Source organism: Erinaceus europaeus, chromosome 15 (assembly GCF_950295315.1).
Source record: "Erinaceus europaeus chromosome 15, mEriEur2.1, whole genome shotgun sequence".
In the NCBI taxonomy this organism is placed as follows: domain Eukaryota; kingdom Metazoa; phylum Chordata; class Mammalia; order Eulipotyphla; family Erinaceidae; genus Erinaceus; species Erinaceus europaeus.
Window position 1 is genome coordinate 4,848,854 of NC_080176.1, and position 22,284 is coordinate 4,871,137.

The 22,284-nt window shown below is 43.1% G+C and overlaps 2 protein-coding genes across 7 annotated transcripts in view; one reads left to right on the forward strand and one right to left on the reverse strand.

The window, feature by feature from the left end:
• Positions 1-22,284, forward strand: part of ZNF200 (zinc finger protein 200) — a 36,378-nt gene that overhangs the window by 10,604 nt on the left and 3,490 nt on the right. For 3 of the 6 annotated variants that reach the window (XM_060172506.1, XM_060172504.1, XM_060172505.1), the window contains exon 5: positions 4,785-6,414. The exons of 1 other annotated variant lie outside the window; for it this stretch is intronic. In XM_060172506.1, the coding sequence (XP_060028489.1) occupies positions 4,785-5,494 (710 nt within the window). In that variant the 3' untranslated portion in view covers positions 5,495-6,414. Of the gene's footprint in view, positions 1-4,784; positions 6,415-22,284 lie in introns of those variants that run through there. 2 more of the 6 variants (XR_009544939.1, XM_060172508.1) reach the window with 2 other exon arrangements.
• On the reverse strand, positions 16,873-17,896 carry LOC103112572 (olfactory receptor 1F1-like). The gene has a single exon (XM_007522015.2). The coding sequence runs from the start codon at positions 17,830-17,832 to the stop codon at positions 16,894-16,896; it is 939 nt and encodes a 312-aa protein (XP_007522077.1). The 5' UTR covers positions 17,833-17,896; the 3' UTR covers positions 16,873-16,893.

Below are 22,284 nucleotides of genomic sequence, written 5' to 3' on the forward strand. Positions count from 1 at the left end.
CCTGCATATAGAATAGTGTGGTGCTGGCATATCAGTTGGATGGGATGTGAAGTCCAAATCCATTGGGAGTTGGACGGTAGTACAGTGCGTTAAGCGCAGGTGGCACAAAGCACAAGGACCAGCGTAAGGATCCTGGTTCAAGCCCCCGGCTCCCCACCTGCAGGGGAGTCACTTCATAGACGGTGAAGCAGGTCTGCAGGTGTCTGTCTTTCTCTCCCCCTGTCTTCCCCTCCTCTCTCCATTTCTCTCTGTCTTATCTAACAATGATGACATCAATAACAACAACAATAGTAACTAAAACAACAATTTTAAAAAAGGGCAACAAAAGGGAAAAAAAAAGAAATTGAGGGGGAGGAGGAGATAGAGACAGAGAGATACCTGCCCCCTGCTTCACCACTCATGTAGCTTTACCCATGCAGGCTTGAACCCCGGTGCTTCCACACTGTAATGTATGCACATAACCACTACCTGGCCCCCGCCCAATTCTTAATGTTATTTTTGTTGATGTTGCCAGAGTTTTACCACTGACTGGGCTGACTTGTTTTTTTTCCTGAGGCCACATTGCTAAAACCTCCCCTAGTGTACTGGGGGCTTAACCTGGGTCACATGGGTTGTGGTTAACTATCTTGCCAGCCCTGTTGCTATATTTCCACCAGGGACTATCGCCAGGGCATTGTGTCTCCTGAAGACCACCCCCTTTTTCTTTATTTTGTTTATTTTATTTTTTTTATATTTCCCCTTTTGTTGCTCTTTTTATTGTAGGTATTACTGTTGTTATTGATGTCATTATTAGATAAGACAGAAATAGAGAGAGGAGGGGAAGACAGGGGAAGAGAAAGACAGACACCTGCAGATCTGCTTCATCACCTGTGAAGCGACTCCCCTGCAGGTAGGGAGCCGGGGGCTTGAACCAGGAACCTTACACTGGTCCTTGTGCTTTGCACCACGTGCGCTTAGCCTCACTTTTTATTTTATTTTTAAAGGTAATGGACAGGAGATAAAGAAGGAAAGAGACACTAGCACTGCCACCACTCAGAGCTTCCTTGGTGCACGGTGCTCCCATGTGGGGTCTAGGGCTGGGTTGAGATCCTTCTGTGGTAAAGTGTGTGCTTTGCCAACTGAACTGTCTCCTGATATCCCACCTTTGTTGTTTCTTTTGTTTACTGTTTTTATTTATTAATATTATTTATTTTCCCTTTTGTTGCCCTTGTTTTATTGTTGTTGATGTCGTTGTTGGGTACAACAATAAAACAAGGGCAACAAAAGGGAATAAATAAATATTAAAAAAGAAAAAAAAAGACCACAGCACCAAAGTTTGCTTCACTGCATTGAGGGCTGAGCTCAAACCTGGGTGACGCATATAGCAAAGCAGCATACCAGCCAAGTGAGTTATTTCACTGGCCCAAGGTCTCAGAGACTCAGTCCTTGGCCCTCCCATATGCCAAACCTGAGCAGCACTCTAGACTCTCATGTGCTGGCGTACGACAGGGCTGCAGACTGAACCTGCGCCGGCTGGGGCTTTGGGCGTACAGGTCCAGTGCTCCAGTCCTGAACAGTCACGCAGCCCCAATGAACTGTTTATTTTAATTTTCACCAGGGTTTGGCTGGCACTCAGTGCCTGCATGATAAATCCATCACTCCTGGTGACCCTCTTTTCTTTATAGGTGATAGGACAGAGAGAAATTGAGAGGGAAGGGGTAGCTAGAGAGGGAGAGAAAGAGTCACACCTGCAGCAGTGTTTCCCCACTCTCGAAACCCCCCCCTTGTAGGTGGGAACCAGGGGCTTTAGGCTGGGCTCTTGCAAATGGCAATATGTGCTCTAGTGGGTGTACCACCACCCAACCCCTTTATTTTCAAATACTAGCGAAGCAGGACACTAGAGAGAGAACCAGAATAGCATTCTGGCACATGCGGGAATGGAACTTACACCTAGTGCTTGTGGGTTCAAGACTTTACCCACTGTGTTACCTCCCAGACCACCAAAATAAATTATTAGCAATAAAAGGGACAGTGGCAGGAGTCTGGCGGTATGGCAGCAGGTTAAGTGCAGGTGGCGCAAAGCGCAAGGACCGGCGTAAGGATCCCGGTTCGAGCCCCGGGCTCCCCACCTGCAAGGGAGTCAGTCGCTTCACAGGCAGTGAAGCAGGTCTGTGGGCGTCTCTCTTTCTCCCCCTCTCTGTCTTCCCCTCCGCCATTTCTCTCTGTCCTATCCAACAACGACATCAATAACAACTACAACAACAATAAAACAAGGGCAACAAAAGGGAATAAATAAATATTTTTTTAAAAGGGGGGGTAGAGGTGGGGGACCGGGCGGTCGTGCAAGCAGGTTAAGTGCACATGACACAAAGTGCAAGGACCAGAGCAAGGATCCAGGTTTGAACCCTCAGCTCCCCACCTGTAGGGGGGTCGCTTCACAGACGGTGAAGCAGGTCTGCAGGTGTCTCATCTTTCTCTCCCCCCTCTCTTTCTTTCCCTCCTCTCTCCATTTCTCTCTGTTCTTCCCAACAATAACAGCAATAACAACAACAGTGATAACAAGGGCAACAAAAGGGAAACAATGGCCTCCAGGAGCAATGGATTCGTAGTGCAGGCACCAGAGTCCCAGTGATAATCCTGGGGGCAGATTTAAAAAAAGGGGGTGGGGGTGACTCATACCTGAGCCTCTCATGTCCCAGGTTCACTCTCCCAAGCATCTCTCTAGTAAAGAGAAAGGAAAAAACAGGGAGTTGGGTGGTAGTGCAGCGAGTTAAATGCACGTGGCGTGAAGCGCAAAGACCAGCATTGAAGATCCTGGTTCAAGCCCCAGGCTCCCCAACTGCAGGGGAGTCGCTTCACAGGCGGTGAAGCCAGTCCGCAGGTGTCTGTCTTTCTCTCCCCTTCTCAGTCTTCCCCTCCTCTCTCCATTCCTCTCTGTCCTATCCAACAGTGAGGACATCAGTAACAACAATAAAACAACAAGGGCAACAATAAGGAAATGAAAGAGAGAAAGGAAAAAAACAAGCGACACTCACCTGGAAGGGATGCCTCCAATGCCCCACGGGAGGGAACTTCAGTGTTGTGATATCTTTTCCCTCTCCCTCTGCTTTTCTGCATCTGAAAAAGGTCATCTGGAAGCAGCAGCAACAATTTTGTAATAATAAATTCCATATTAGAGCTAACCATAAAACTAAGTAAAAATAGGAGATCCGGGGGTCGGGCGATAGCGAAGCCGGTTAAGCACATGTGGCGCGGAGCGCAGGGACTAACATAAGGATCCCAGTTCGAGCCCCGACTCCCCACTTGCAGGGGAGTCACTTCACAGGTGGTGAAGCAGGTCTGCAGGTGTCTGTCTTTCTCTCTCCCCCCCCCCCCCCGTCTTCCCCTCCTGTCTCCATTTCTCTCTGTCCTATCCAACAACGAACGACATCAACAACAACAATAATAAGCACAAGGCTACAACAACAAGGGCAACAAAAGGGGGGAAAAAAAGGCCTCCAGGAACAATGGGTGCAGGCAATTAGCCCCAGCAATAACCCTGGAGGCAAAAAGAAAAAATAAGGAAGGGTCGAGCGGTAGCCCAGAGGGTTAAGGCACGTGGCACAAAGCGCAAGGACCGGAGGAAGGATCCCGGTTCGAGCCCCCGGCTCCCCACCTGCAGGGGAGTCGCTTCATAGGCGGTGAAGCAGGTCTGCAGGTGTCTGTTTTTCTCTCCCCCTTTCTGTCTTCCCCTCCTCTCTCCATTTCTCTCTGTCCTATACAACAACAATAATAGTAACAACAACACTAACAAGAGCAACAAAAGGGATAAAATGGCCTCCAGGAGCTGTGGATTCGTAGTACAGGCACCGAGCCCCAGCAATAACCCTGGAGGCAAAAAAAAAAAAAAAAAAAAACCTAAATATTAATAATGCTTAGCAAACAGAAAAGAACTTCGTCAGCTTTTGACAGACAGCTTTTCTTTCTGGCTTTAGTTGTGCAGGTTTTAGAGGAATATTTCAGTTAAAAGACATGTACGGTGTGATCTGGGAGGTGGCAGAAGTCACTACTTCCTTCCCTAGCCCTGGAGCACCACTATGACTTACACATAACTACACTTTACCAGTTTATTGTAACTTCCTTAATGTCCAGATAATAAGCTATGTTTTAAAGTATGCCTGCTTTATGTCTGATCACTTAAATTATTTTTAGTATTCCACTGTATAGGATATTTAACATACTACTTACTTTACCTCCTAAAGATCATCATCATGAGTGCTACCTTCAGTGTTTATAGTAATTTGTAAATAAGGTCAATGTGAACTTGGATGGTTGGTAAATATTTAAATATTTTTGTATTTTATATTTAAATATTTATATACTTTAAAATATAGACCCATTATTTCATTAAAAGAAAAAAGGGTGGAGGGTAGATGGCATAATGGTTATGCAAACAGACTCTCATGCCTGAGGCTCCAAAGTCCCAGGTTCAATCCCCCGCACAACCATAAACCAGAGCTGAATGGTGCTCTGGTTAAAAGAAAAAAAAAATTAGGGACCCCAAGTAGTGACAGACCCAGTATGCACATTACCATTCTCAAGGACCTGTGTTTAAAGCTTTGGTCCCCACCTGCAGGGCAGAACAGTGCTGCAGGTGTCTTTCTCCTCTCTCTCCTGCTTCACTAGCAGAGGCCTGTGTGCTTGTAGGGCTTACAGTTAGCAGTCATGTATTTCACCCTCAATAAGAGTTACAATTTCGTGAGAAATCTGAAATAATTTTTTCTATCTGGTGTCATATTCCTTAAAAGTTATATATTTTTTAACAGTTAATGACAGTAATCTTGAGGATGGTGATCTTCAAAAAGAATCTGTAGAGAATGAAAATCATGGAGAACACCCATCAGATTGTGATGAAATGGTCTCTAAGAAACCTCCAAATTATGATAAAGAATTAAATGCATCCACTGCAAAGGAAAGAAAAATGAGAAATCTTTTAGTTACCATTGAAAATGATGCTCCACTAGAAGAACTCTCAAAATATGTGGATACCAATGTTGTAGCACTTACCCAAAATCGAAGATCAAAAAGATGGTACACTTGTCCACTGTGCGGGAAACAGTTTAACGAAAGCTCTTATCTTGTTTCCCACCAGAGGACTCACACTGGAGAAAAACCTTATAACTGTCGTCACTGTGGGAAAAGCTTTAATCATAAAACAAACCTTAACAAACACGAACGAATCCATACAGGAGAGAAGCCTTATTCCTGTTCTCATTGTGGGAAGAACTTTCGTCAGAATTCTCATCGGAGTCGACATGAAGGAATCCATATAAGGGAGAAGATGTTTAAGTGTCCAGAATGTGGGAAAACCTTCCCAGGGAATAAAGAACTTGTACATCATTTACAGACTCATGTGGCGGAAAGGCCATACAGTTGTCGAAAGTGTGGTAAAAGATTTGGTCGGCTGTCAAACTGTACCCGGCATGAAAGAACTCATTCAGTATGTAAGAACCGAAAGCACAAGTGGACTCGGTAAAGGTCTGATGGCCCTACCTCAGTCTGAAATGTGTTGCACGTTCAGAATCCCCGCTGTCTGGAAGATGTAGACATATAAAAACCTGGTTATAGCCAAAATCAGATAAATACCCAGTTTGGCTCAAACCTCAGGTTTTTAGAAAATCTACAAGGAAGAAAACATCTTCAAGGGCTATACCTCAACACTCACACTTTTTGGACTAAGGATTTTTTGTGTGCATGAACTTACATAACTATGTAAGTTCTATTTCCAAAGAATGGCTTTGAATTTGCAACACACAGTGACTCATGTATTAAAAGCATACCTATTTACGCCTTCATTTGGGGATTCACACTTAAGAAATGATGTGGGGGTCGTGGCGGTAGCACAGCAGATTAATCGCACGTGGCGCAAAGCGCAAGCACGGGACACAAAGCACAAGCATGGGAGTAAGGATCGCAGTTCAAGCCCCCGGCTCCCCACCTGCAGGGGAGTCACTTCACAGGAGGTGAAGCAGGTCTGCAGGTGTCTGTCTGTCTCTCCCCCTCTCTGTCTTCCCCTCCTCTTTCCATTTCTCTCTGTCCTATCCTACAACGAACGACATCAACAACAACAGTAACAACCACAATAAGGGCAACAAAAGGGGGGGGGGGGGACGGCCTCCAGGAGCAGTGGATTCCTGGTGCAGGCACCGAGCCCCAGCAATAACCCTGGAGAAAAAAAAAGAAGAAATAATGTGAAGGTTCTAATCTAGAACTGTGTTCCTCTAAAAGAACCAGACTACTGACTTGTTAATCCATCCGCCATTATCAATTCACCTGACTCTTTTAAGAACTTAACGCCCTGTTAAAGCTTGAGTGTTGAAAAGTATTGTTTACTTAGGAAAACTACAGCAGTTGAATGTCGAAGACTCATTAAAAGTGTTTACTGTTTATACTGTATTTTGTTCTGTTAATTGTTTATACAGTTCTTCTTGTGCCTTTTCCTTACCAAAGGGATTTTTGGATCACTCAGGCATGGCCACTCAGTCCCATTACTGGAAAAGCTCTTAAGAATCTTGTTCCTTTGCTAAGCTAGGAAGGAAACCCCAAGATGCCGAAGAGGAAGGTTGGGCCTATGTCTAGTCAAGAAGCTCAGCATGTGTTTTAATTCCCTTCACACTTTAAGCAGTGGGCAGCTACTACCTCAAGAAAATGCATTTAGTTTTATTTCTAGAAGTAACATCTCCAGTGGCTAGCTCACATTATCCCATAAGAGATAAAGATTCTATATCTTCAGTATAATAGAGGCTTCTCTGAGACGTCCTAACAGTTAAGACTTTACTGCTTGTCTGGGTACAGATAAGACCAGCCATGTCTTCATAGGACTTAATCTTGTGGCATACTATTTAAATACTGTTGGTGAATTGTGTTCATTTTAGGTTTCCCAGTTTTTCATTGGTATTTAATTAGAGTAGGTCAGTACTAAAGCTATTTGAGAAAAGCCATTAACTTCAAATGGCTTTTCACATTTAGAGACGTGCTTTTTATTAAGATATTCCTGAGCAATTTTTAGTTTTTCTTCTTCATATGAGGATTACACAATTGTGTTACTGTAAATATTTTTCCATTATAATTTGTCTATGTGGTTATTGCGCTTACATAGGAATATATGTTTATGAAACTAATGACCTCAGTGATTATTCTTAATTATCAATATTTTTTACAGTCAGTTTTTATACTCTGGTAAAAATGCCATTTTAGGACAGGGTAGATAGCATGATTATGCAAAGAGACTCATGCTTGAGGCTCCAAAGTCCCAGTTTCAGTCCCCTGTACTACCATAAACTAGAGCTGAGCAGTGCTTTGGTAAAAAAAAAAAAAAAGTTTCTTTTCTGCTTATTGGTCTTTTTTTACTTTGTGGTATATTTAAAATGTTGTTCTAAATATGTCTTGGTACAAAGCATATTAAAGGAAGGAAATTTTATGATTCAATTCATTTGAGTATTTAAAAAATAATAAAGCTTGAATGGCTACAGAAAAAAAAACAAACTTTTTTTGCCTTCATGGTTATTGCTGGGGCTGCGTGCCTGCACTACTAATCTACTGCTCCTGGAGGCTATTTTTTTTCCATTTTGTTGCCCTTGTTGCCTTTGCTGCTGTTGTTGGATAGGACAGAGAGAAATCAAGAGAGGAAGGGAAGACAGATGGAGAGAGAAAGACAGACACCTGCAGACCAGCTTCACCATCAGAGAATCGACTCCCTGCAGGTGGGAGCCAAGGGCTGGAACCGGAAACCTTTTGCTGTTCCTTGCACTTTACGCCATGTGTGCTCACCCACAGCACTACCACTCGGCCCACAGAAAAAAATTTTTTTTAAGAAAAACATTCTCGGAAGTCGGGCGGTAGCACAGCGGGTTAGGCGCAGGTGGCACACAGTGCAAGCACCGGAGTAAGGATCCCGGTTTGAGTCCCGCTGCCCCACCTGCAGGGAAGGTGCTTCACAGGCAGTGAAGCAGGTCTGCAGGTGTCTCTCCCCCTCGCTGTCTTCCCCTCCTCTCTCCATTTCTCTCTGTCCTATCCAACGACGATGACAACAGTAATAACTACTGTTGTTACTGTCCAATAAAAAGGACAACAAAAAGGGAATAAAGATTAAAGAAAAATATCCTCATAGATTTTTGTACCTCAAAAAAACAAAACAAAAATGTTGTACTTCACACACAGCTTTCAACACCAGGAAGAGCAGTTAGGTAGGTGGCATAGTAGCTAAAGAATGGGATTGAGAAGCATGAACGCCCCTGGAGTTTAGTCTCTGGCATCACAGGTACCAGAGCACTGTTCTGGTTCTCTTGTCTCTATCATCAATAAATCTAAAAATAAAAGGAAAAAAAAATTTCAGAATTGACTGGCAAAAATGTTACACTTTGTTTTTAGAGAAGTCTGGCAAGTGTCCACGTGGTTCTCGAAGGACTCAGGTAACACCTTGAAAATTTACAGGCAAAGTGGCTACAAGGAAGTGACTGTAAAGTGTGAGGGTCATCCCCCAACCCCTACCAAAAGGTCCAGCCACACAGTCCATAAGGGAGTAATGGCCCATGACCCAAACCCTCCACATGCCAAAGGAAGGGGCACCCTGTCCCTGGCTTTGGTAGTACTTAAGGGACCTGTGTGGTCAAGGTCACCAGCCTGGATTATGGGCCTTTTGTCCCCAGAGGAGACTCAGACAATCAACACAGCCACCTCGTCATTTGCACCAGTGAGATAGTACCACTGGGGTTCACAGGGCTGCCAGTCTCCAAATGCATTAATACCGAAAGCTTAGACTAGTTTTCTGAAAAGGCTGTCATTTAATGAGGGACAATATATTTGTTAACTGAAAATAATGTAAATGGTTGAATAGATGACGGAACATTATTAAAGGTAATGAAATCAATGCTTCTGGGGGCCAGGCGGTGGTGCACCCAGTTGAGTGCATAAGGACCCGGGTTTGAGCCCCTGCTCCCCACCTGACCTGCAGGGAGAACGAAGCAGGACTACAGGTGTCTATCCCTCTCTCTCACTCTATACCCTCCCCTCTCAAATTTGTTCTTTATCTTATCAAATAAAATAGAAGAAAAAGGGAAAATATGACTGGAGCAGTGGCTTCATAGTGCTGGCACTAAGTCCTGGTGATAATCCTGGTGGCAATAAAAATAAATAAAATCAGGAGTCGGGTGGTAGCGCGGCCGGTTAAGTGAACGTGCCTCAAAGCGCAAGGACCTGCATAAGGATCCCAGTTCGAGCCCCCGGCTCCCCACCAGCAGGGGAGTCGCTTCACAGGTGGTGAAGCAGGTCTGCAGGTGTCTGTCTTTCTCTTCCCCTCTCTGTCTTCCCCTCCTCTCTCCATTTCTCTCTGTCCTAGCCAACAACGACGACATCAATAACAACAACAATAATAACTACAACAATAAAACAAGGGCAACAAAAGGGAATATATATATATATATGAAGCTTTAAAAAATAAAATCAACCAACAGTTCTCATTAATAAATTGACAAGCTGGATCACCGCTTTCCATTCTCTCGATCCCACTCTAACTTCACTGAACTACTCTTGTCATGGTCACCAGTGATCTCCACCTCCCCTAGCCCAACATTCCAGTGCAAGTTGGGCATCTGCCATCTCTTTCTGGTATCTGTCAGGCACTCCTTTTTCTGAACCCCTTCATTCAAGACACAGGACTCTGTGGCTTCATATGGAGGTGTCCTTTTCTGAAGCTCTAAGTCCTGTTCCCACTAGAATTACCTAGGAGACTTAGAAATATTCTGAGGCAGCGGGTTAGGTGCACATGGCGCAAAGCGCAAGGACCGGCATAAGGATTCTGGTCCATGACCCACCTGCAGGGGAGTAGTTTCACAGGTGGTGAAGCAGGTCTGCTGGTGTCTATCTTTATCTCCCCCTCTGTCTTCCCCTTCTCTCTCCATTTCTCTCTGTCCTATCCAACAACGATGTCATCAATAACAACAACAATAATAGCTACAACAATAAAACAACAAGGGCAATAAAAGGGAATAAATACATAAATATTTTTAAAATGTTCTAAAGAAAAAGAATCTAAGGTGGGACATAGGCATCAGGGTGTTTTAAAATCACCCAGGTGAACTGGAGATGATGCCTATATAAGGAAGTAAAGAGGGAAAGACAACTACAGCATGGTTATTCTCATTTTTGAAATACAGAGAATTAAAACATGAATCAGAAAAAAACAAGTAATCAAACTAAGACTTTGTGAGAACTATGGAGGCTGGGTGAGGTGTACAGAATTTGGGTGGTAGCTGTGTTGTGGAACTATAATCCTTTATTTTTTTTCCTTTATTTTTTTTTTTTTGTTGTTGCCCTTCTTGTCGTATTGTTGTTGTTGCCACTGATGTTATTGTTTGATAAGACAGAGAGAAGTTGAGGGAGAAGGGAAGACAGAGAAGGGGAGAGAAAGACAGACACCAGCAGACCTGCCTCACTGCTTGTGAAGTAACCCCCCTGCAGGTGGGGATCCAGGGGTTCAAACCAAGATCCTTAACACTAGTCCTTGTGCTTTGCACGATGTGCACGTAACCTGCTGGGCTACCACCGACCCCCTACTCCTGTAATTTTACAGTTTTGTAAACCACTGTAAAATCACTAATAAAACATAAAAATTTAAAAATCATCCTTGTGATTTATTCCATAAGCAAGATAAAAGTCACTGTTCTAAATAACGAGTTTGGGGTTGAGTTCTTAGTACTCGTCTCTTCTGTCTCCAACACTAGAAACAGAATTGTGAAGTATTTCCCAAGATTACCAATGCCCATAGCCCATCCACAGAGAATAAGATTGGTTTTGGGTGGAGGACTGACCTCAGAAAATTTATATATGTGGTCTGGGAGGTGGCGCAATGCAAAAAGCACTGGACTCTCAAGCATGAGGTCTTGAGTTCAATCCCCAGCCGCACATGTTCCAGATTGATATCTGGTTCTTTCTCTCTCCTCCAATCTTCCTAATAAATAAATAAAATCTTTAAAAAAAAAGTATATATAAGTATGGTCCAAGAGGTATTGAGAGCCCCCACACCTATGGACATCTAATCTTTGACAAAGGGGCCCAGACTATTACATGGGGAAAGCAGAGTCTCTTCAACAAATGGTGTTGGAAACAATGGGTTGAAACATGCAGAAGAATGAAACTGAACCACTGTATTTCCCCAAATACAAAAGTAAATTCCAAGTGGATCAAGGACTTGGATGTTAGACCACAAACTATCAAATACTTAGAGGAAAATATTGGCAGAACTCTTTTCCGCATAAATTTTAAAGACATTTTCAATGAAACGAATCCAATTACAAAGAAGACTAAGGCAAGTATAAACCTATGGGACTACATCAAATTAAAAAGCTTCTGCACAGCAAAAGAAACCACTACCCAAACCAAGAGACCCCTCACAGAATGGGAGAAGATCTTTACATGCCATACATCAGACAAAAGTTTAATAACCAACATATATAAAGAGCTTGCCAGACTCAACAACAAGACAACAAATAACCCCATCCAAAAATGGGGGGAGGACTTGGACAGAATATTCACCACAGAAGAGATCCAAAAGGCTGAGAAACACATGAAAAAATGTTCCAAGTCTCTGATTGTCAGAGAAATGCAAATCAAGACAACAATGAGATATCACTTCACTCCTGTGAGGATGTCATACATCAGAAAAGGTAACAGCAGCAAATGCTGGAGAGGGTGTGGGGTCAAAGGAACCCTCCTGCACTGCTGGTAGGAATGTCAATGGGTCCAACCTCTGTGGAGAACAGTCTGGAGAACTCTCAGAAGGCTAGAAATGGACCTACCCTATGACCCTGCAATTCCTCTCCTGGGGATATATCCTAAGGAACCCAACACATCCATCCAAAAAGATCTGTGTACACATATGTTCTTGGCAGCACAATTTATAATAGCCAAAACCTGGAAGCAACCCAGGTGTCCAACAACAGATGAGTGGCTAAGCAAGTTATGGTATATATACACAATGGAATACTACTCAGCTGTAAAAAATGGTGACTTCACCGTTTTCAGCCGATCTTGGCTGGACCTTGAAAAATTCATGTTAAGTGAAATAAGTCAGAAACAGAAGGATGAATATGGGATGATCTCACTCTCAGGTAGAAGTTGAAAAACAAGATCAGAAAAGAAAACACAAGTAGAACCTGAAATGAAACGGAATTGGCGTATTGCACCAAAGTAAAAGACTCTGGGGTGGGTGGGTGGGGAGAATACAAATCCATGAAGGATGATAAATGACATAGTGAGGGTTGTATTGTTAAATGGGAAACTGGGGAATGTTATGCATGTACAAACTATTGTATTTACTGTTGAATGTAAAACATTAATTCCTCAATAAAGAATTAAAAAAATAAAAAATAATAAAATAAAAGAGGTATTGAATGGATAAAGTGCTGGACCCTCAAGCACCAGGTCCTGAGTTCAGGCCTCAGTTCTGCATGCATCAGGGTGATGCTCTGTTTCTCTCTCCCTCTCTTCCTCATTAAGGAATAAATAAATATTTTAAAAGTTTATTAAGGGGCTGGGTGGTTCGAGATCCCAGCTCCCCACCTGCAGGGGGGTCGCTTCACAGGCGGTGAAGCAGGTCTGCAGGTGTCTACCTCTTTCTCCCCCTGTCTTCCCCTCCTCTCTCCATTTCTCTCTGCCCTATACAACAACAATGGTAGCAATAACAACAACAACAACAATAATAATAACAATGATAAACAATAAGGGCAATGAAAAGGGGGGAAGTAGCCTCCAGGAGCAGTGGATTTGTATTGCAAGCACTAAGTCCCAGCTATAACCCTGGAAGAAAAAAATATATATATAATAAATAAATAAGTAAATAAAGTAAAATAAAACTCAAAATCCAGAATGTCCTGTGATATGTTAATGTTAAAATCCAGAATGTTAAAAATGTTAATGTTAAAATCCAGAATGTCCTGCTCAAAATCCAGAATGTCCTGTGATATGTGAATGTTAAAATCCAGAATGCCCTGCTCAAAATCCAGAATGTCCTGTGATATGTTAATGTTAAAATCCAGAATGTTAAAAATGTTAATGTTAAAATCCAGAATGTCCTGCTCAAAATCCAGAATGTCCTGTGATATGTGAATGTTAAAATCCAGAATGTCCTGCTCAAAATCCAGAATGTCCTGTGATACGTTACCCAGTTACACAGACACATTTTGTTGCTTTAGGGCTCATTCAATTACTTCATTTTTATTTATTTGTGACTAATAGTGGTTTACAAGTTTGGAGAATCACAGAGTATAGTTCCACACCACACAGACACATTTTTCTTTTCTGCAGTCACTTCCAAGATAAGTTAAAAGTCTTACTTTTGGGACAAGAGAGCCAGCACAACAGTAAAACAAAGGACTTGCATGCAAGAGGCCCCAGGCTGGATCCTTGGCACCACCGGTAGTCACAGCGGAGCAAGACTCTGGCTGAAGAAATAAATGAACAAGGTCTGAGGAGACAGGATGATGGTTCTGCAAAAGACTTTCATGCCTGAGGCTTTGAGGTCTCAGGTTCAATCCCTCACACCACCATAAACCACAGCTGAGCAGGGTTCTGGTCTTTCTGTGTCTTTCTCTCTGTATCTCCCTCAGTAACAAAATAAGTAAAACAGGGAGTCCGGCGGTAGCGCAGCGGGTTAAGCGCACGTGGCATAAAGCACAAGGACCGGATTAAGGATCCCGGTTTGAGCCCTGGCACCCCACCTGCACAGGGTCGCTTCATGGGCGGTGAAGCATGTCTGTAGGTGTCTATCTTTCCTCCTGTCTTCCCCCTCCTCTCTCCGTTTCTCTCTGTCCTATCCAACAACGACAACAACAATAATAACTACAACAATAAAACAACAAGGGCAGCAAAAGGGACTAAATAAATAAATATTTAAAATAAATAAGTAAATAAAGTACTTTAAAACATGCTTTAAAATAAATTAATGAACAAAAGAAAAATATAGTTTTCAATAGCAAATACCATTTAACTCAGAAACAGAATTGCTAGTGAGCGACTTAATGGAAATATATAAGGACAGTTGAGTAACATTTCAGAAAAGCTTTATTCTAAAACTGAAAGTTGCAAAGCAGCAGTGAGGGTGGGGAGGGTCAGCTTGGCACAGGATTTGTGGGCCTGAGACCCCAGCTCGATTCATGGGACCACATATGCTGATGCAGAGCCCTGGCCTCTTCCCTGTCATAACTGAATCTTTTTAAAGTTTCTTTTTATTTTTTTGAGATTAAAGATAAGAGATGCAGAGAATGGAAAAACAAACAAACAGCATGAAATCTTCCTTCACTGTGGTGGGAGCCAGGCTCAAAGCTGAGTTGTACACCAGCAAAGCAGCACGTTACCCCATTTCAGTGCTCTCACAAATGAATCTTAACAAAACAGAAAATTAGTATCTATGTAAAATGTCTAAGTGCATTGACACATGGAACAGAAGATCGAAAATTCAGTTGAGGGCTGTAGAGGGAATAGTAGTTATGCAAAACTATTTCTTTTTCTTTTTTTCCTCCAGGGTTATCACTGGGGCTCGGTGCCAGCACTATGAATCCACTGCTCCTGGAGGCTATTTTTTCCCTTTTGTTGCCATTGTTGTTTTTCGCTGTTGTTATTATTGTTGTCATTGTTGACAGATAGGACAGAGAGAAAACCAGAGAGGAGGGGGAGACAAAGACACCTGCCGACCTGCTTCACCACCTGTGAAGCAACCCCCCTATAGGTGGGGAGATGGGGGCTCGAACAGAGATCCTTATGCTGGTCCTTGTGCTTTGCACCATGTGTGCTTAACCTGCTGCGATACCGCCTGGCCCCCACAAAACGATTTCTATGCTGAGGCACTAAAGGTCTCAGGTTCAACTCCCTGCACCACCATAAGCCAAAGCTGAGCAGTGCTGGGGTGGGGGAGATAAAAACAATGCAGCTGCTGAACAATCTGGGCATGAGACTTTGGAAAACAGCTTCTTTCCTGATTAGTTTAGGCATCTTGGCATGGTACTGTGAGACCTGAGTCCAGATGAAAATACAAAGATGATTTGGCTTGGGGTCCACAAAGCAGCTCATCTGGATCTCGTGCTTTTGTCATGTGTGCTAGCAGCCTTGAGCCACACGCCACTACATAGGGGTGTTCTGCTGGTAGGGTGTCATCCCCTCTCCTGTGTTGTTTTCTCTATCTGAAAAGTGCTCTCTCCTTCTTCACCTCCACACTCTCTCTGTTACCTTTTCTTAAAATTTGTTTTATTATCTTTATTTATTTATTGCATAGCCAGAAGTTGAGAGGAAGGGGGAAGATAGAGGGAGAGGGACAGAGATACACCTGCAGCCCTGCTTCACCACTCATGAAGCTTTCCTCTGCAGGTGGGGACCAGGGGCTTGAACCTGGGTCCTTGTGCATTGTAATGTTTGTGCTCAGCCAGGTGCTTCCCTCCACCCCCCATCACTATAAAATAAGAGTTAAATAATCAGCCCACAATAGTGGAAGACTGGATGTGTTGAAGCTTCAGTACCTAAAAAAAAATAAATAAAAAAATAAGCATCACACATAGTCAGTCTGATTGTGATAGAGCAGATAAAACTAGATCATTTTGACATAGAACAAAACAGTTGGTGTATTGCACCAAAGTAAAAGACTCTGGGCCACAGGGGAGGGTTCTGGAACATGGCGGTAGGGGAAGACCTAGGTTGGATTGTTATGTGGAAATCTGAAAAACGTTACACATGTACAAACTACTGTATTTTTATTTATTTATTCTGTATTTCATTTACTTTATTTTTGAGAGAGATGCAGAGAAAGACACAGAGAGCACTGCAAAATTCTGGATTATTGTGGTATGGAGGATTGAACCTGGGACTTCAGAGTCTCAGGCATGACAGTCTCTTTGCATAACCATTATGCTATCTACCTCCACCCTATTTTTATTTATTTATTGGATAGAGACTGTCAGAAATTGGGGCTAGGTGGTGGCATGCCTGCTTGAGCACACTTGTTACACTGTGCAAGGGCAGGGCAGAGGGTAGATAGCATAATGGTTATGAAAACAGATTCTCATGCCTGAGGCTCCAAAGTTCCAGGTTCAATCCCCCACACCACCATAAACCAGAGCTCAATAGTGCCCTGGTAAAAAACAAACAAACAATGTGCAAGGACTGGGTTCAAGTCCCCAGTCCCCACCTTTACAAGTGGCGAAGCAGTGTTGTGGGTGTCTTTATCTCTCTTCCTTTCTGTCTCCCTTACCTCCTCTCAATTTTTGGCTTTCTCTATATATTTTTAAAATTTTTTAACATTTATTTATTTTCCCTTTTTTTGCCCTTAGTTGTTTATTTATTGTTGTAGTTATTGTTGTTATGTCATCGCTGATAGGACATCATATGTGACAGAAAAATACTCTTCTTCTGATCATTTTCTTTCTTTAATCAGAGCACTAATCAGAGCACTAATCTGGCTTATGGTGGTACAGGGGACTAAACCTAGGACTTTGGAGCCTCAGGCATGAGAGTCTCTTTGCATAAGCATTATGCTGTCTAACCCTGCCGATAATAAATCTTATAAAACAAAGTTCTTCTAGCATTTTCCAACTAAGGTGCCTCACCAGACTTCAGACTGTGTGCCCTCTTAGTGTGGACTGAAAACAAAATCAACTGACCCCTAGAGGTGGATCCAGGTGGGTTTGGGTTGAGGACCCTAACCATTGGGATAATCAAGGTATTTAGTAAAAGCATCTCCCAGTATATCTTTAATGGAAGAGTCTGGGTCAAGAGTTTGGTTCTCCCACAACAGACACTAGGTTTTTCTTTTGAGAGAACAATGCTACATGCCATGCAAAGGGGTAAAAGAGATTTAAACATCCTGTTCCTTAGTGGTCTTATCAACGCACTCTACTGAGCAAGGAGACTCACAGCCATCACCTTTCCAAGAGCCCCTTTTATGTCTTTGTTCCGCAGGCTGTAGATGAAGGGGTTCAGCATGGGGGTCACCACCGTGAACATCACGGCAGCTGCTATATCTGAGTCAGCTGAGTGTGAGGAAGATGGGTTGAAATAGAGGAATATGATGGTGCCGTAGAAGAGGGACACCACAGCCAGGTGGCAGCCGCAGGTGGAGAAGGCCTTCCACTTGCCCTTGGTAGACGGGACCCTCAGGACAGCACAGGTGATGAGGACGTAGGACACCAGGACGCAGACGAATGGAGCCACCGTTATCAGCCCCGCTTCGATAAAAATCATCATCTCATTGATGTATGTGTCCGAGCAGGACAGCTGCAGCAGGGGGGTCACATCGCAGAAGAAGTGGGGGATGGCATTGTCCGCACAGAATGACAGGCGGGCCATCAGCAGCGTGTGCAAGAGAACGTCCACGTTGGCAATGGTCCACGAGCCGCCCACCAGCAGGACACAGAGCCTGGGGGTCATCCTGGCCGAGTAGTGCAGGGGGTGGCACACGGCCACAAAGCGGTCATAGGCCATGACAGCCAGCAGGAAGTTGTCCATGTCCACGAACATGAAGAGAAAGTACATCTGCGTGAGACAGCCCGCGAAGGAGATGGTGTGGGTTCCCAGCACGTGGTTGGCCAGCATCTTGGGGACGGTGGTGGAGGTGAAGCAGATGTCCACCAGGGACAGGCTGCAGAGGAAGAAGTACATGGGCACGTGCAGGCGGGGGTCCACGCTGACGGCCAGCAGGATGAGCAGGTTCCCCAGCACGGCGACCAGGTACATGCTGAGAAAGAGGGCGAAGAGGAGCTGCTCCTGCTGGGGCTGCCTGGAGAGGCCCAGGAGGAGGAACTCGGACACGCTCGAGGCGTTGGCCCTGCTCATGGGGCTGGAGCCCGGGCACACAGGCAGGCAGGAGAGGCAGCGGTCACTTACAGACTCAGGCAAGCCCAAGCCCCAGTCATGGACACATTAACCTCAGGCGGCTCAGCTTACACTGAACACATGTTCCCACTCCCTCTGTCCCATGACACAGCTCTCCTTTTATATGCCCAGGCTTCTCCCACTCACAAGATCACAGAGACACAGAGGAACAACTGCCTACTTCAGGGTTTCTTTCACACTCCAGCTGATCAGATCACCTCCCTAAACCTGGAAGGTTTAACAAAGGGGCTTCCTCAAAGCTCTGCTACTCTTTATTAAGGAAGTGCTGACACCTGCAGTGCTGGCGGCTTGCCCAGGATGAGCAGGCACTGTGGCTATCAGGGTTCTTCACCTTTGAGGAAGTGGCCAGTGTTCCTCCTTAGAGAAACTCTTAAAATATAAGCAGGTCCTGTGTGAGGAGAGGACAGATGCTCATGGCCTTAGCCCTCTATGCAGGGTGATGTCTCGGGGTGAAAGATGGGTATTTACAGCAGCTTCTGTGGCCGCTGGGACCAGATTCCCAAAGTGCCTTGTTAAGACAAACAGGAAATAATTGTCCCACCTACTTCCTGGTCCCTGTGGACCCAATATAGGACTCATGGATGGCAACTATATTATCTAACCCTTGGGTCAAAAGCTCAAGCAATCTGGGTGGAGAATAATCTCCTGAGATGCCAAATTGCATCTTCTTGCTAATCTGAGTTTCTTCATGAATTTGAAAAGTTTGTGATTAAAAAGATTTTTCAGGAGTCGGGCGGTAGCACAGTGGGTTAAGCGCACGTGGCACAAAGCGCAAGGACCAGCTTAAGGTGAAGCAGGTTTGCAGGTGTCTTTCTCTCCCCCTCTCTGTCTTCCCCTCCTGTCTCCATTTCTCTCTAAAAAAAAAAAGATTTTTCTTCTCATTTCTTCTCGTTTCCTTGGTCAGAAACAGAGTGAGGTTATCTCTTCCCCTCTACCAGGTCAGCACACAGGGGCGCTGGATCTGGGTCATGACTGACCCTCTCAACATTTCTTTTTTTTTTTTTTTAATTTATTTCTTGATTGGGAAATTAATGTTTTACATTCAACAGTAAATACAATAGTTTGTACATGCATAACATTCCCCAGTTTCCCATTTAACAATACAACCCCCACTATGTCATTTATCATCCTTCATGGACCTGTATTCTCCCCACCCACCCAACCCAGAGTCTTTTACTTTGGTGCAATACGCCAATTCCGTTTCATTTCAGGTTCTACTTGTGTTTTCTTTTCTGATCTTGTTTTTCAACTTCTACCTGAGAGTGAGATCATCCCATATTCATCCTTCTGTTTCTGACTTATTTCACTTAACATGATTTTTTCAAGGTCCATCCAAGATCGGCTGAAAACAGTGAAGTCACCATTTTTTACAGCTGAGTAGTATTCCATTGTGTATATATACCATAACTTGCTTAGCTACTCATCTGTTGTTGGACACCTGGGTTGCTTCCAGGTTTTGGCTATTACAAATTGTGCTGCCAAGAACATATGTGTACACAGATCTTTTTGGATGGATGTGTTGGGTTCCTTAGGATCTATCCCCAGGAGAGGAATAGCAGGGTCATAGGGTAGGTCCATTTCTAGCCTTCTGAGAGTTCTCCAGACTGTTCTCCACAGAGGTTGGACCCATTGACATTCCCACCAGCAGTGCAGGAGGGTTCCTTTGACCCACACCCTCTCCAGCATTTGCTGCTGTTACCTTTTCTGATGTATGACATCCTCACAGGAGTGAAGTGATATCTCATTGTTGTCTTGATTTGCATTTCTCTGACAATCAGAGACTTGGAGCATTTTTTCATGTGTTTCTCGGCCTTTTGGATCTCTTCTGTGGTAAATATTCTGTCCAATTCCTCCCCCCATTTTTGGATGGGGTTATTTGTTGTCTTGTTGTTGAGTCTGGCAAGCTCTTTATATATGTTGGTTATTAAACTCTTGTCTGATGTATGGCATGTAAAGATCTTCTCCCATTCTGTGAGGGGTCTCTTGGTTTGGGTAGTGGTTTCTTTTGCTGTGCAGAAGCTTTTTAATTTGATGTAGTCCCATAGGTTTATACTTGCCTTAGTCTTCTAATTGGATTCGTTTCATTGGAAATGTCTTTAAAATTTATGCGGAAAAGAGTTCTGCCAATATTTTCCTCTAAGTATTTAATAGTTTGTGGTCTAACATCCAAGTCCTTGATCCACTTGGAATTTACTTTTGTATTTGGGGAAATACAGTGGTTCAGTTTCATTCTTCTGCATGTTTCAACCCATTGTTTCCAACACCATTTGTGGAAGAGACTCTGCTTTCCCCATGTAATAGTCTGGGCCCCTTTGTCAAAGATTAGATGTCCATAGGTGTGGGGCCTCATTTCTGGGCTCTCAATTCTATTCCACTGGTCAGTGTGTCTATTCATGTTCCAGTACCAAACAGTTTTGATGACAGCGGCCCTATAATATAGTTTGAGATCTGGGAGTGTGATGCCTCCGGTTCAGTTCTTTTTTTCTCAAGATTGTTTTGGCAATTCTAGGTCTTTTCTGGTTCCAGATAAACATTTGTAGCATTTTTTCTATTCTCCTAAAAAATGTGCTTGGGATCTTGATGGGGATAGCATTAAATTTGTAGATGGCTCTGGGTAATACATTTATTTTGATGTTGTTAATTCTTCCAACCCATGAACATGGAATATCTTTCCACTTCTTTGTGTCTTTTTCAATTTCTTTGAGTAGTGACTCATAATTTCAGTATACAAGTCTTTCACTTCTTTGGTCAGGTTTACTCCTAGATATTTTATTGTTTTTGTTGCTATAGTAAAAGGAACTGATTTCTGGATTTCAATTTCTTCTAACTTAGTGTTTGCATAGAGGAATGCCACTGACTATTGAATGTTAATTTTATAGCCTGACACCTTACTGTATTGCCTGATGATTTCCAAAAGCTTCTTGCTGGATTCCTTAGGTTTTTCCATGTATACTATCATGTCATCTGCAAATAAGGAGAGTTTGACTTCTTCTCTTCCAATCTGTATGCCTTTAATTCCTTGCTCCTGCCTGATTGCTATGGCAAGAACTTCCAACACTATGTTGAATAGTAATGGTGATAGTGGGCAGCCCTGTCTAGTACCGGATCTGAGTGGAAATGCTTTCAGATTTTCACCATTGAGTATGATGTTGGCTGTAGGTTTGCTATATATAGACTCCACTATCTTCTGGAATTTTCCATCTATTCCTATTTTTTGTAGTGTTTTGATCATAAAGGGATGTATTTTGTCAAAGGCTTTCTCTGCATCTATTGATATGACCATGTAGTTTTTGGTCTTGCTTTTGTTGATGTGGTGGATCACATTGATTGATTTACGTATATTAAACCTAACTTGCATGCCTGGGATAAACCCCACTTGGTCATGATGAGCAATCTTTTTGATACACTGCTGTATCCGGTTGGCTAGAATTTTGTTCAATATTTTCGCATCTATGTTCATCAGAGATATTGGTCTGTAGTTTTCTTTTTTGGTTGTGCCCCTGTCTGCTTTTGGTATCAGGGTGATGTTGGCTTCATAGAAGCTGGCAGGGAGTATTCCAGTGTCTTCAGTCTTCTGGAAGACTTTTAAAAGTAGAGGTATTAGTTCTTCTTTGAAGGTTTTGTAGAATTCATTTGTAAAACCATCTGGTCCAGGACTTTTATTTTTGGGGAGATTTTTGATAACTGTTTCAATTTCATTAGCTGTGATGGGCCTGTTCATGTTATCCACTTCCTCTTAGTTTTGGAAGTTGGTAGGTATCTAGGAAATCGTCCATTTCTTCCAGGTTCTCTAGCTTGGTGGCATATAGTTGTTCATAGAAGCCTCGCATGATATGTTGAATTTCTGCAGTGTCTGTTGGGATTTCTCCTCTTTCATTTACTATCCGATTTATTTGGGTCTTCTCCCTTTTTTGTTTTGTGAGTCTGGCTAAAGGTTTGTCGATTTTGTTTACTCTTTCGAAGAACCAACATTTACTTTCGTTGATCTTTTGTATGGTTTTCCTATTCTCAATGTTATTTATTTCTGCCCTAATTTTAGTGATTTCTGACTTTCTCGTTGCTTTAGGGTTCCTTTGTTGTTCTTCTAGGTCTTTAAGATGTGCAATCAGGCTATTTATTTGTGCTTTTTCTTGTTTCCTAATGTGTGCTTGTATAGCTATGAACTTCCCTCTTAGGACTGCTTTAGCTGTGTCCCAAATATTTTGATAGTTTGTGTCTTCATTTTCATTGAACTCTTGAAACATTTTGATTTCTTCCTTGATTTCCTCTTTGACCCAGAAGTTGTTAAGAAGTATACTGTTGAGCTTCCACATTTTGGGACTGTTACTAATCTGTTGTTGATTGTTAAGTGTTAGTTTAATTCCACTGTGGTCTGAGAAGATGCTTGGGATG

Bases quoted from the DNA above. Each gene is read 5' to 3' on its own strand.
- LOC103112572 (XM_007522015.2), bottom strand. From the start codon at position 17,832: ATGAGCAGGGCCAACGCCTCGAGCGTGTCCGAGTTCCTCCTCCTGGGC.